The sequence below is a fragment of the Diadema antillarum genome, unplaced genomic scaffold (genome assembly GCF_040938485.1).
Source record: "Diadema antillarum isolate AM-2024a unplaced genomic scaffold, OU_Dant_1.0 seq00000382_RagTag, whole genome shotgun sequence".
Lineage (NCBI taxonomy): Eukaryota > Metazoa > Echinodermata > Echinoidea > Diadematoida > Diadematidae > Diadema > Diadema antillarum.
The window spans coordinates 1,266,936-1,280,990 of NW_027271380.1; the positions used below are offsets into that span (position 1 = coordinate 1,266,936).

General features: G+C 41.4%; 1 protein-coding gene across 1 annotated transcript in view; it reads right to left on the reverse strand.

Moving 5' to 3' along the window:
• Positions 1–1,786: 1,786 nt before the first annotated feature.
• Positions 1,787–14,055, reverse strand: part of LOC139731657 (zinc finger protein 423-like) — a 40,252-nt gene continuing 27,983 nt past the window's right edge. Inside the window, exons 3-5 of the mRNA XM_071642548.1 lie at positions 11,228–11,290; positions 7,658–7,879; positions 1,787–6,078 (exon numbers count right to left, since the gene is read on the reverse strand). Of these exons, the coding sequence (XP_071498649.1) occupies positions 1,787–6,078; positions 7,658–7,879; positions 11,228–11,290 (4,577 nt within the window). The remainder of the gene's footprint in view (positions 6,079–7,657; positions 7,880–11,227; positions 11,291–14,055) is intronic.

Sequence of the window (14,055 nt, forward strand, 5' to 3'; positions counted from 1 at the left end):
TTGTGAACTGTCATTTCATACCATGTCAATGTATCATGTAAAACTTGGTGAAATACTTTTTTTTTGAAGTATGCAAACTTAGGATTCCTTTTCTTGACCTCTTTGCAGATGACTAAAGACAAGATGTTACAAACAGTATGGTTTTACCACTCAAACCATCTTGAACACACATGACATTTTGCAGAATTCCAAGATAACGTATATCATAATAGTGTACATCATAAAATTATGTCCTTATCAACAGAAAACAGCAAGATTTCCTTTTTCTCATGCTTTCTCATTCCTCAATAAGGTAAATGAATAATTTTTTCATGTGCCTTTGATCAAAGATGTTGTACTCCTCTATACATCATTTTTAAATGAACTGAAAAGAATTCAGAGAGAGTCTTTGCATAAATCAAGCACTTACTACTTCTTCTCAAGACAAGCAGGGCTTTCTTGGAAAATGACTTTATCAGATTCTTACAAAGTGTTGCATATACTGTGTGATATGATAACTAAGCAAATAATAAACTTACCTAATTTTGCGTTGGGTGGAGGTCATGTCAATCACAACTACTGCGGATACTGCCACTCAAGCTTACTTCCCAAAATCTGTGTCTTCTCTGCCAACTAGGCCAAAATCTCTTTTTTTTTAAGGAATGTTATCACAAAACCCCATCTTAACAGCCCATCAGGTAGATCATAACATTTGATCCTTACACTAATGGACTGCAGGATGCATTCTATCGTGAATATACACAATGGTTATCATGAATAGATAAATCAACGAGCATTAAATTGTAATCAATATAAGACATTTCATCAAACACCTTCAAGGCCATGCTGATAGGACTCTGGGGTGAAGCATCCATAGAAATTGATACATGTATTAGCACTACACACACTCTGTGTTTGCAGGGTGTGCCCTACGTAAGTTTCAAGAAATAACTATAGACAAAGGCGTCAGTAAGGTTCTGCATATATGCAAGAGGACATTCTAGATAAGGCCATGTACATGGTGGGGTCAGTTTATATGGCATTCAAGAATGTAACTACACTGTAGGATGATAGAATTGGGGAGTCCCCGGGATCTTTGACCGTAACCAAAATGAACAGATGTAAGAACAAGGGACTGACCTACTCCCCAGAAGAAATTCACAGACATTTGTTCATGAAAATACTCATTTTCTTCTCATGTTACTCAGCTACTTAAAGTCAATGCCAACACTTTTCTTCATACCTTCTGACAGAGCTATAGGCCCCAAGAAGTGTTCTTCACATGTCCCATAAATTTCTTTTTGTTAGTCTAAGTTTCCGCAAAATTTTGCTGATGTGTTTCTCAAAGTCTCCTGCATTCACTGTATCCATATGTTTGGGGAAAAATCCCTACAAAAGATTTTAAATCCCGTAAATTGACTGGGGATTCAGGGGGATGACAAGAATATGCACCTCTGGTTTCATAACAACAAAAAATATGACATACATCAGTTCATGTGACATCATGCTTGTTAAATTGTACTCAAGAATTACACAAAAATGACAGCTATTAATCTGTTCATTTCTAACACACTAATGAAATAAGTGAGTTTGAAGCACAAACGTGCTATTGTTCTACTGCTATTTTTAATGCTGTTATCACTAATATCTACAAAAAAATATGACACATGGAATTTGATAAGTTTATTGAGTGCCCACGATGATATGCATAAATAACACACTAACCCTTTTGTTAGTCCAGCAATGACAGCCTATTTATCATATACAAACAATATCAGTAGAAACTTATTTGTGCCACAAACTCATTTCAGTCTGAGTGTACATGTTCCACTGTTACCATGGCAACATCCTGACTGCTACTCACTTCCTCCTCCACAGTCCTGCCTGAGCCCCCTGCCGCTTGCCCCTCCTGCATCAATGCCTCCTCGTCCTCATCATTATCTGACACAATTGTTGGCAGCAGCCCGCTCTGGATCTTGTGCACTTTCTTGAGGTGGCGCCGCAGGTTCTTGGCCAGGGTGAAAGTCTCTTGGCAGATCTCACACTGATTGGTAGACAACCTACCCTTGGTGTGAGTGCGCATGTGCACCTGCACATGAAACTTCCGGGAGAACATCTTGCCACAGTGGGGGCACATGAACGGCCGAATGTTGCTGTGGGACTGCATGTGGACCTTGCGCGTCTCTTTGCGGGCAAACCTCTTGTCGCAGATGCCACACTGGTACGGTTTCTCTCCATTATGAGAGCGCATGTGGATGGTGAGGTTGCGAGCCAGTGTAAAGACCTTATTGCATTCCCCACAGGTGTACTTCTTGCCCTCATGGTTAACGCGCATGTGATTCTGTCGACTGGACAGGTTTGGGAAGCTCTTGTTGCACTTGGGACAGTCAAAGGTCTTTGGGCCTGAAGAAGCTGTCTCCACCTCAGAATGAGTCCTGAAGTAGTGGTGCTGCATGTCTAGGACTGACTGGAACACCTCTGGACACATGGAGCACTTGACGGTAGGCTTGTTGAGGTGGCGCTTCATGTGGTTACTGAGGCTGAAGAGGGAGGCAAAGCTCTGCTTGCACTCGCCGCAGTTGAACTTGCTCTCCTGCTGGCACTGAGGATGGGACTTGGCATGATTCATCAATTCTGCAGGGAAAAAGAAGGACTGGCTGCAATTCATACACTTGTGGTGGCGGCTGTCCATTCCATGCTCGATGGCATGCGCTTGGATGTCGTTGGCACAGCTGAACAGGGCTCTGCATATTGGGCAGCGGTACTCCTTGTCAGGATATGAATGCTCTATAAGATGGCACTGGAGCTTGGCCGGTGAATCAAACACCTGACGACATAGCTTGCAGTCATGGAGAACTCCCTCAGCCAGGACGTGGGATGTAACATGGAGCTGGATTTCTGCCTCTGTTGAAAATGTCTTCTGGCACTTGATGCACTGATAAGTTTTGCCTGTTGAGCTGCCGACGCCATTTCCACCTACATTCCTACTAGCTGCAGTCTGATTGTGAACCTGCATGTGTACTGCCAATTCCTCCTGAGTTTCAAACTTCACTCTGCAAATGGTACACCTGTGGACTGCAACCAAGCTATCTGGACTTCCATCACCTCTGGGATTAGCATATTGCCCGATTTGACGGTTCAGTGGGCTACTCAACTTGGTGACACCATGAAACTGGGCTTCAAGCGTTGTCTTGACACACCTCATGCAGCTAAAACATGGTCGGCCATCACTGTCTAGTTTTGGTACAACATCTGCTCTACTGGCAAAGGCCTTTCCACATAGGTAACAAGGATACAGTTCTTGCCCAGACATTGAGGACACAATCTGAGTGTGGTGTCTGGCATGTAGTTGCAACTCCACGATGGAGGTGAGGTCTTGCAGGCACACCAAACACCTGATGGTTTCAGAACCCAGGGATAGGTCAGTGTTGTGCCTCTGTGTGTGTTCTAGAAATTCTTCCTCATTGTGAAGTGTTTGACGGCATATCTGGCAAATGCATGGTTGCTGGGGGCTTGGCGTTCTCTGTGCTATGACAGGTGACTTTGACCTAGTTAGTTGTGCCAGCGCCTGCTTCTCTGCCATGCTGTGGTTGTTCAGGTGGGTCATCATCTCATACTTGGATTTAAATTTCTCAGCACAAATCTGGCAGGTGAACTTGCCCTTGATGTGATCGGCCACGTTGATAGGCTGCGTCATCTCCATTTTGATGGTGGCGCTCCTTGCCTTGATGTTGTGCTCCTGGATACGATGCTTCTCGAGGAGAGACTTGAGGGGAAACATGATGTCACAGATCTGACAGGTGAAGCAACCGGCCACTTCTTCAGAATTCCTGTCTTCCTTAGTCTTGGAACATTTAGGACCGCTCTCGGAGGTGACAGAGCTCTTTTTGTCACTATCAACAGACACTCTCTCCTGAGATTCCTCACTGTTCTCATTTGCATCCTCGCCTGCCACAAGTGCACTACTTCCACCCACATGGTCATGAGCTGCTTGGAGGTGAATATCAAGAGCTTCTTGAGAAGCATAAGGGGCATTGCAGAAGGGACACCGATACTGTTCAGAATGTGTCGTTAAGTGACACTGGAACTCCACGTCAGATGCAAAGTTCTGGCAGCAGAAGAGGCACTTGAAAGGCTGGACCATCTTTAGATGTTCTGCCTTCACATGAACCAAGAGTTCTGCCTCAGAATTGTAAACCAAACCACACTTTATGCAGTTAAAGAGCTTGTATTCATTACTATGCTTGACAGCAAAGTGAACCTGAATGGAGACCTTTGAGTCAAATACTTCTTTGCAAAGGGAACACTTGAATAAGTGGTGTGCATGAATTTCAAAAAGGTGTTTTTGCAGCTCATCAGGCTTCTTGAAGGACTTTCCACAGTCTTTACAGACATACTCCTTTGTAACACTCTTGAAGTGAGTCAGAACATGAACAATTAGTTGTTCATCATTTGGAAATTCATTGTGGCAAGTGGGGCATGACACCTTGGTTTCTTCTGATGCAGAATCTGCATTATTCTGAGGGGACTGCTGAGGCTCCACATGGGGTGATGTTGAAATGTTGATGGGAACAGCTGGGGGGCTCATACTGAGCTCTTTTTTCAGTTCCTTAACTTCTTTATTAGTATTGAATGTCGGAACAGAAACAGGAGGAGAAGAGATCTGAGAAGGGGTGACACCATTTGCACTACTTGTCTTGTTCCCACAAAGTTGTTCTTTCAAAATACTCCCAGATGGTATCTTACATTCAGGGTCTGTATTTAGGTAGACTGGGTTGTGGCTATTCTTGTGAAAGACCTCAATGTGAAGTTGTAGTTGTTCTATGGAGTCAAACAGATTCTGCTTGATGCAATAAGGACAGGGATACTTCATCTTGTCCAGAGGTTTGCAGTGGGCTCTCTTCAGATGCTCTTGAAGGTATCGCTCATTAGGGTAGGCCTTGGTGCAGTGAGGACACTGCAATTTGGAGCGGTTGTTGGCATTGTCAAAGGAGTTGTGCACATTACGGAAATGATCCATGAGTGCCACTTCGCTGGGAAAAGCAGCATTGCAGTAAGGACAAACAAGCTTTCCATCCTCCCGATACGTGATGAGACCACTCATGGAGTGCACACTCTTCACATGCTCATGAAGCTCCGTCATAGAATTGAATTTCATTGTGCAGTAGCCACAGATAAAGCTGCATGATTCATCTCCACTCTGCAAGTTCTTGATCTCACTCTCATGGAGGGCAGATATATGCTCAGTGAGGTTATACAGACTGGGATAATCCTTTCCACAGTATTGACAAACAAAGTTCTGCGGGGTTGGTGAGGACTTCACATGCATCTGCTGGATGTGGATTTTGAGTGCCTCGGCACTGGTAAAGTCTGTCCATGAGCAGTGGGGACAGTTGAGCAAGTTGTCTGGAGTTCCACTCAGGCTACTATGATTTGAAGAACTAGAGGCTTCCATCTGGACATTAAAGTCAGCGCAATTTTTGGCTTTAGCATCTTGCAACACCTTCTCCAGGGGCTTTATTGTGTCCTTGGCAACATCTCCAGCCTGACTGCTACTGCTGGCATGGCACGTCACATGTTCATCCAACTGCTCAGCCGAGGAGAAATAGAGGGAGCACTGATCACACTGAAAGGATACACTGTCATCATCTGACGGCTTCCCACAAGTGTTTGAATGAAGCACCAGAGCCCTGTTGGTGAGGAATCCACGGTCGCAGGTGGGACAAATGTGCAGGCTGGCGGGCCCCTGCTTCTTGACGGTGCCCTTGATGTGGGTCTGAATGTGCGTCTTCAGGTGATCGCTGCGGGCATAGGCTGCTTCACAGTACGGGCAGTGGTACTTCTTGAAGCCTGTGTGAAGCTTGACATGGCGGTCGAGGCTCCTCTTGTGCTTGAAGAGCCTAGCACAGTAGGTGCACTCGAAGCGCAGTTTGTCCCGGTGAGTCTGCTCATGGAGTTTCAGAAATCGTAGTCGGGAAAATGACTTGTCACAGTATTGACACGGATATGGAAGGGGTCCTCCCACAACTGAGACTAGACCCTTGTGTTCGAGGCGATACTGGGCATCACCTTCTTCTTCTGCAGCCATCAGTTCATCATCTGAGGAATAAATCAGAAATGTACTCAGAGTTCTCATCATATGACAAAAATCTATTTCGATATATAATATATGACATAACAGAAGGGAAGCGACATACAATACGCAGTGAACACATAACAATGAATATTACAAATCTCATCACCTGGTTGGCAGAATAAAGGTGATATGCTGCAAAAACTTCTGCAAAAATTGTGTTTGGACAGCACATTCTACATGAATGTAAACATCAAAGAAATTCTGTGATGCTGCATCAAAAAATGGTAGTCTTAATCTTAAAGGACAAGTTCACCTTCATACACATATGGATTGAGTGAATGCAACAATATTAGTAGAACACATCACAGAAAGTTTGGATAAAATCGGACAATCCGTTCAAAAGTTATGATTTTTTTAAATATCTGCGCAGTCACTGCTGGATGGAAAGACTACCACAGTGTATGATGTCACATGCGTACACCGATATAAGGAAAATAAAAAGAGAATTTCACAAAACTTTACTTTCTTAATAAAGTCCACATTTCTTTGACTTGTTACTGACATATGTTGAGGGTAATATTATTCCCCCTGCCTTCTGCAAGAGAGAAGTCGAGTATTCTTTTGATATGCGAGAAAAGTGAAAAAATGTTTAATTTTCTTTGTTCTTTCTTTATATCGTTGTACACATGACATCACAGGGTATAGTAGTCTTCTCATCCAGCCATGACTAAGCAGAAACTTCAAAAATTCATAACTTTAGAATGGATTGTCCGATTTTCCTCAAACTCTTAGTGATGTGTTCTACTATTGTTGCTGGATTCACTCAACCCACATGTCTATGAAGGTGAACTTGTCCTTTAAGAAATATTTTGGTGGAATCAGTCTAAAAAACAAGATTTGCAGCAGTGTATACATATTCACAAAAAAGGTGGACATCAAAGAAATATTTCCATTTCTTACCACTGAACACAAACTGGTGTACTAGGCTAAAATTGCCAATATTGAATATCATTCAATTATTAAAACACTAACTTCTATGAAAAAATGTGGTGAAAAGTGGAACATCTTCTACCATTGACAGAAAACAAAACAAAACAAAACAAAAATGCAGAGATCACATTCATCAATGATCTCAAACACACAAACACTGACTACTGTAAAACACAATATTTTTGCAGCATGAAATTTTCGCGAGTTGCCTCAAACGTTCAATGAGTATGGTGTAGAAAAGAACTTTAACATGCATTTTAATTTTTTCGAATCTTGGCTCTCGCGAAATTAAAATGCACGTGAACATTCCTTGTTTTACAGTATAAGCTGTATGTTGCATTCAATGTTACTAAATAACACTTTATTGCATTTTTTTAATGTAATCGCTGCAGTTTCATTTACAATCTACCACAGCTCATATTCAATGACATTTGCTTGCTATCAATCATGAATGGCATTCATATAACTCAGCACTGCAGCATACATTTCTTGTGACTAGCACACACTCCTGACCCACTTTTGAAGGAAACCTGATGTACCATGTATTGAATCCACTAGGAATCAGCCCAGCTTGGAGGCCACAGTTTAAACATATTTTGAGAGGAAACCCACCTCGCTTGCAATCCTTATTCCTGTGGTCCATGAAGTCGGTGATGCTGTTGAACGTTTCGCTGCACATATCACACTTGTAGATCTCCTCCTCTTCATCATCATCCTCCTCCCCATCATCCTCTCCATCATCGTCATCATCATCCTCTTCCTCCTCTCCTGTGTCTCCACCCTTGTCCGCTCCATCTGACGTTGCATCCATCTCTGTAGTTAAGTCTGCCGTGTCTACAGAGTAAAAGAAACATATAGGCACATTTCTTATTACATCACTTGCACTGTGTAGAACATCTGCATTTACATAAAAAATCAAATTGATGAAATTTGTAAAAAGGATGCTTAGATTGTGGCATATCAGTATCCTTTCGCTTTCTGATCCTTAAAATATTTCAAGTGAATCCTGAATTTCTCTCATAGATCTCTGATAAAGGTTGCAGCCACTTTTTCATAAGCTTTCAAGTATTCTACATTTGTATTTTAAGAAAAGCAATCAGTATAAGAACAGCATGTAGACATTCTGACACTGAAAAAAATACATATACACACAAGATGTTTAAATGAAATAATCATTAGCTCCTATGGATACAAAGTGTTCGCCATGAATTAATTTAAAATATTACAGGTACCTGGTAATCAACAAAATTTATTCACTTCTAGTTCTAAGCTGAACTATTACAAATACAAAAAAGAACAGACTGAAGGTAATGCATTTATATCAAATTGTGCATTTGCAATGTTATAAAGCTCCTCCTTTTAATAGGGAAACTCTAATTCACATCTGAGTGGATACCAATGAATTGAGTAAAACCGGAAATGCAGAACAGAGCTTTAAAACTGGATCAAAACTGAGTTTAAATTAGAGTGAGAAGAAATGATAATGCTATATTGCATTTTAGGCTCTACTAGACTTGGAAACAAACTTACTTCATGAGATTTGCATATATATATATATATATATATATATATATATATATAATATGTGACCGTGCATCACAAAACGAACAAAAAGTTGCACCCCTTGAATTTACGTGAGGACTCAAAAAATGTGAAACGGGTCAACCAAGTCAATATTAAGTTTTTCATATTTTCTGGAAGAGCTACCCTTCCTCTACATTATTCTTAAGTTTTGGGTCATAAAATTAATGGGAAAGTGGATTTTCAGCAGTTCTTCTACAACCCTTTTTTTGTAGAGTAGTGAGATCAGGTGTGCCTCAGAGGCCCCTTTTCATTTCTTGAGTAAACCCTTCGCACACTCCTCACTTTCAAGTCTGATAACTAAGGAAGGGATGGAGCTACTGCTTTGAAAGTTGGCATTAATCATGGACAGAATGTGTTGATAGAACATGCTCAATTTCATTTTAATCTGATAATCCCTTCATTGTTGTTACTCCAGTGGTTTACAACCTGTTTTTTGTCCTGTAAATCACACAGCGAGCACGGTTTGGTAAAGATTAAACGCTTGAATAGACAGATAGACCCTGTACTTCAGAGCCTCTTTTCTCAGTTCACACTTTTCCAGAGTGTGTGCTTTCTTTCCAATATTTAGATAGGTTAGAAGAGTCCATTTCAATTGAGCTATTATATCATTTCAAAGCTTAGAGTCTGCTCTTTCAGAATCTGCCCTTAACTAATAATCCATATCTGGCGACTCTTTGTCTGTTTTGTGATGCAAGATCACATATATATACACACACACCAGGCAAAAGGAAAATTGCAAGACAATGTCATTGTCTTATTTGCCTAAGTGAGTGACATTAATACTGTTTGGCATACAGTCTGTATGACCCAAAATTTGTATTAGTTTCTTATCTATGTTTGATTTCAATAAAGCTTTCAGTTGTGTGTGCATGTGTTTGTTTGACTGTACTCTTTCCATCACAGTCAACTTGAATATGACTGTCAGTTTCCCTCAGCAAAATTTAAAAATTGAGAGGTGCCATTTTAACAAAATGCTCTTGGAAAGGGTAACAGTTCAGTGGAAATTTAGGGGTATGCCAACATTCAGTGTACAGCTGAACTTTGTGAGCAAATCTTGTGATGCTATCCAAAGAGTCTGATGGGGCACACGGCTATTGCGCAGCTTTCGCATTACAAACATAGCTGCCATAAATTCCCCCTACTCCCAGAGGAGGTGTCGCGGGCACATCTGAGATGGAGCTTCCATCAACGACAGAATACGTCAGCAAGAACGAAGAAATAACCGACCCTCATCCAGGTGTGTAGTCTGAGACACAAGACACTGGGTGTGATTTGGGAGCAGCATCATCATCCCCGCGACAAACACGCCACGATATCCATTAACAAGCACGCTGGGAATACGCGGACAATTTAGGATATCCGAATCAATCACATACTTCAAATGGCTTGAAGGTCCATCAAGGATGTTGTTTGGTGGTAGCTGTGTTTTTCATCCCGATTGCGGGTACTTGGGAGGGTGGAAGAAGTTTTGAGAATCTCAAGGGGCTGAAAGAAGATGTGGTAGATAGCAACCTAAATAGACTTAAAGCACTGGCATCTCATCCGACCTCCATTTTGTCAGCATGGAGCATAGCATCAGCTTCACTGCAGGTGATGCTGATGGATTGCTCAAGGTCCTGAGCCATTGTCCCCCCCCCCTCCCCCACTTTTTGACAACTTGTTGAATTCTGAGATACTGTGGCACTCTTTGGATGCTGTGAACACCACAAGAGCACAGCTTGATCACTCATATTTTAGTATTATGGTCAAGAGATTCCTCATAATTTATCCACGTAAAATTCTGGGACAAACATTCGGTGACAGTAGGTTAAAAGCTACCTCCTGTCTGAATCTAATTCTTTTTAACCCATTGAGGACAAGTCCTGAGTATACTCGGGCAGGTGTCTATGGGAAATGCGTGTTGTAGCAAAATCAGCCTGTCCTCAACAGATTAAAGAAAAAAACAAGGTGGTGAGCATACAACAGTATGTATTCAAGTTGTTGCACGAGTTGTATTAAACTGTTTGCACTCTGATCGGGTCTGGACTTTATGAGTATTACCAAAGGTACTACCCCCACTCTTAAATAATAAAAGATAACTAATTCTTGAATTACATTTTTTTTTCTAAATACCCAAACGTTGAAGACTACATGATGTACTTCTATGAAAGCTCAGGCAAAATCCTCTTTAACTGCTTGATAATGTGGACAACCGACATACAATATAGAGTTTTATCATCTATTTAGGAGATGTTGTCGGACGCAGAGTTATGCTAGAGTGCTACCTGAAGAAACAGGGGTCTGGATAGCGAGACTAGCTCTCCCATATTCCCAAGTTGCCTACTTACAGAAGGTGGGGGGGGGGGGGGGGGGGGGGGGGGGGGGGGGGGAGAGAGATATCACTTGAGAGAGAACATCTGATCAAAATGGAACTCAATTCTGACCAAACATCCCAACCTAAAAATAACACTAATAACTTTAAAACAGAAATACATGATCAAAATAACTGAGAAAGAAGCAATAATAAGGTTTTGAAACACACACACATCCAAAGAAAAAAATACAGCTATATACTACTTGGTAAAGACACCAAAAAGGTTCTGCATATTCTCGGCTTACCCGTTATCATCTCGGCGGGTGATTCATGTGTGGGGTCGTCCGCTGTCTCCCCGGAGACGTCCTCTGTAAGCGAGAGAAGGAGAGGTCCCAGTGAGGGTTAGCAAGAGGGCCTCATGTCTTCCATTAATGGCATCTGAATCATGCATTACACTGAGTGGGCCTGCTGCAAGACTTGTAAAGGAGTTTGGAGAAAGGGAAGAATGCACGCAGATTATATCTATATCTATTTTGAAGGGAGCTTTGATGTGTCTTCATATTACGGCCCTTATGAATCAAATGTGAGAACATCTATTTTTGCATGTGTGTGTGTGTGTGTGTGTGTGTGTGTGTGTGTGTAATCATGAACATGATGATGAGGGGGAGAATGATGATTACTGTAAAAGTGGAAATTTTTGCGCATTTCGCGCAACCAGAAACTAGCGCAAAAATAAAAGTATGTGAATACTTTTGCTTGCCTTATGTTCCGGTAGTCGATGTCTTGATTCCGTGGAATTAAAAACACGCGAAACTCTTCAAAACTAAACAAAACTAAAAACAACAACCAAACACGCATGTAGCTCATCTGCTACAGTTTTGATTCACTTCCTTTCTCTAGCTTTTCTAATACCTCTCAGGATAGAAATGTGCATCATAGTCAAAAGAGATGTCTCATCCACAGAAACCCTCCTCTACTTGTTGGTTATAATCAATGGGTAGGCGTACATAATCAAATGGGGAGCTAGTACCTGCTGGAGCCCATAGAGTGTACAAGCATTGCCATTACCTGCGACATCGGTGGCAGCATGTTTTTGTGTTACTATGAAGAAGACCAAAAATTTCCTTAATGCGAACACAGACCCCAAGAAAATCTGAAATGTTTTCCTACCACTTGCATGATGACCTTGGTCCCTTGGAAATGGTGGTATGAATAGCATAGCCTTGAGAAATGGCTCATTTTGTTGGCAGAGTTATAATTCACGTCTTATCATCTTCATCTACTGGGGAAAAGCGTACAGATATTCATAGAATTAGAAAGTGCTTATTTCATCTGTCACTTCTATCCCTGAATCAAAAGGTAATAAACAATCAACATGTATGTCATCAGGGGCAAATTTATCACAGACAGAGAGATAAGATAACAAGTGCCCCTTTTTTATCACTGTTAAAACAAATGTCCAAATGCCGTCCCAAACTGAATTCATCCTTTTCTCTCTCTTCCTCCTTCCTTTTTCCTTTCAAGAGTGATGGAGGATGAGTCAATGCTCCGAGCTGCCAAGATTTCGGATCCCAAGGGTTCCGTCGGAGGAGGGAGGAATGGACCCCAACGCGTCCTGGGAGGGGACGAATCCTGACAGCTTCGGGCTCCGAGAGGAAGGAAGTATCCACTTATTTCTTTTGACTCAGAGATAATGAGTGCCACTTTCTACTCCGTTTCGGGATGGATGATGGGAGGGCAACAAGAAATTCCCCCCACAACGGCAAGACACAAGGTGCGGGCCAGCGGAGCAGGGAAACCCATCCCTCGATCTCTGAGTGTGCAGTTTGTGTGTCAAAGTTTGTGAGCGCAAGGGGGCGTCCGTGTAAGATGGGATCCTCTTCCCCTCCATGGAACATCCTATCCCCTTCTTTATCTGAGCCAAGTCACCAGGAAAGAGGGAAGGACACCCAAGTGAGAAGTTCCTTGAGTGCAGGAGAGGCTGAAAGCCAGCAGTACAAATTAGTAAAAGCTTGAACATATTCATGCAATGTGTTCTTTTCTCTCTCTTTTTTTCTCCTTTAAGATAACCATCTTCTAAAATCTAGCCTTGGCTCAGTGGTCATGTGACCATGATGTCATCCAAGACAAATTCAAACCAGCATCACACAATTCCCACTTTAATTTCTAATCTATGGAGACTTCATCCCAGAGCCAAAAAATTATGAAAGGCAAGGACAGTGAAAATGATGATATTAATTAGAGCAAAATGAGATGAATATTACAAGCAAAAATAACCACTACCAATTGGATGCTTTAAGTCACTCAGTATGGCATTACATGTACACTTACATGTACACATCCAAATTAATAACACTAATTACATCAAGTGAACCATAATACAGCTGTATTCCAAAAGTAAAAATTTTCGCATTAAAGTTAAAAAAAGTTACAACTTGACCCTTTTGTCTTTTGAGTACATAACAAATATAACAAATATCACAAATATGAGCATATTATAGGATCCCATATCTAATATAATTTTGAAAGGGTCTCGCTTGTCTTTGATGATTTCCAGCACCTTTATCTCCGATGAACAGTAAGCAGGTTTTATGTGCACCTGTTGCTCTGAATGCTGTTAATGTAATCTCATGCCTTTGAGTCAACTTCTTCTACCAATTCCAATGTTTTTTTCATCTTTTTAGATTCATAACACTGCCACAGAAAAAAAGAAAGAAAAAATATTTCTTTTCGAAGAGAATATATATATAAGCAAGATTAGCACAGAAAAGCACTGTATGGCTTATGAGCAGTTGTTGACACAAAAAGACTTATGTGACTTTTTAAAGAATATATGGCTCTAACATTTCTCTACTCTGATTCTTATATCAATATTATGTGTTAAATCTGTAGGCCTATGTAGAATGCTGCCAATGCGATGTCACGTCAATCTTACAGGTCCAAAAACTGAGATCACAGCTGCTTATATAGAGTTCCACTCATCATCAAATAGTTCATGGATGCTTGTCTTGCACTCGTTTTACCAAGCAGTCAATCATCAGGCATCCAAGACCGACCACCAACCAGACCACATCCTTTCACTTTGTGATTTTCTTCCTTCCCTGAAAATAGTACCGATCGGGCCCGATAAAAA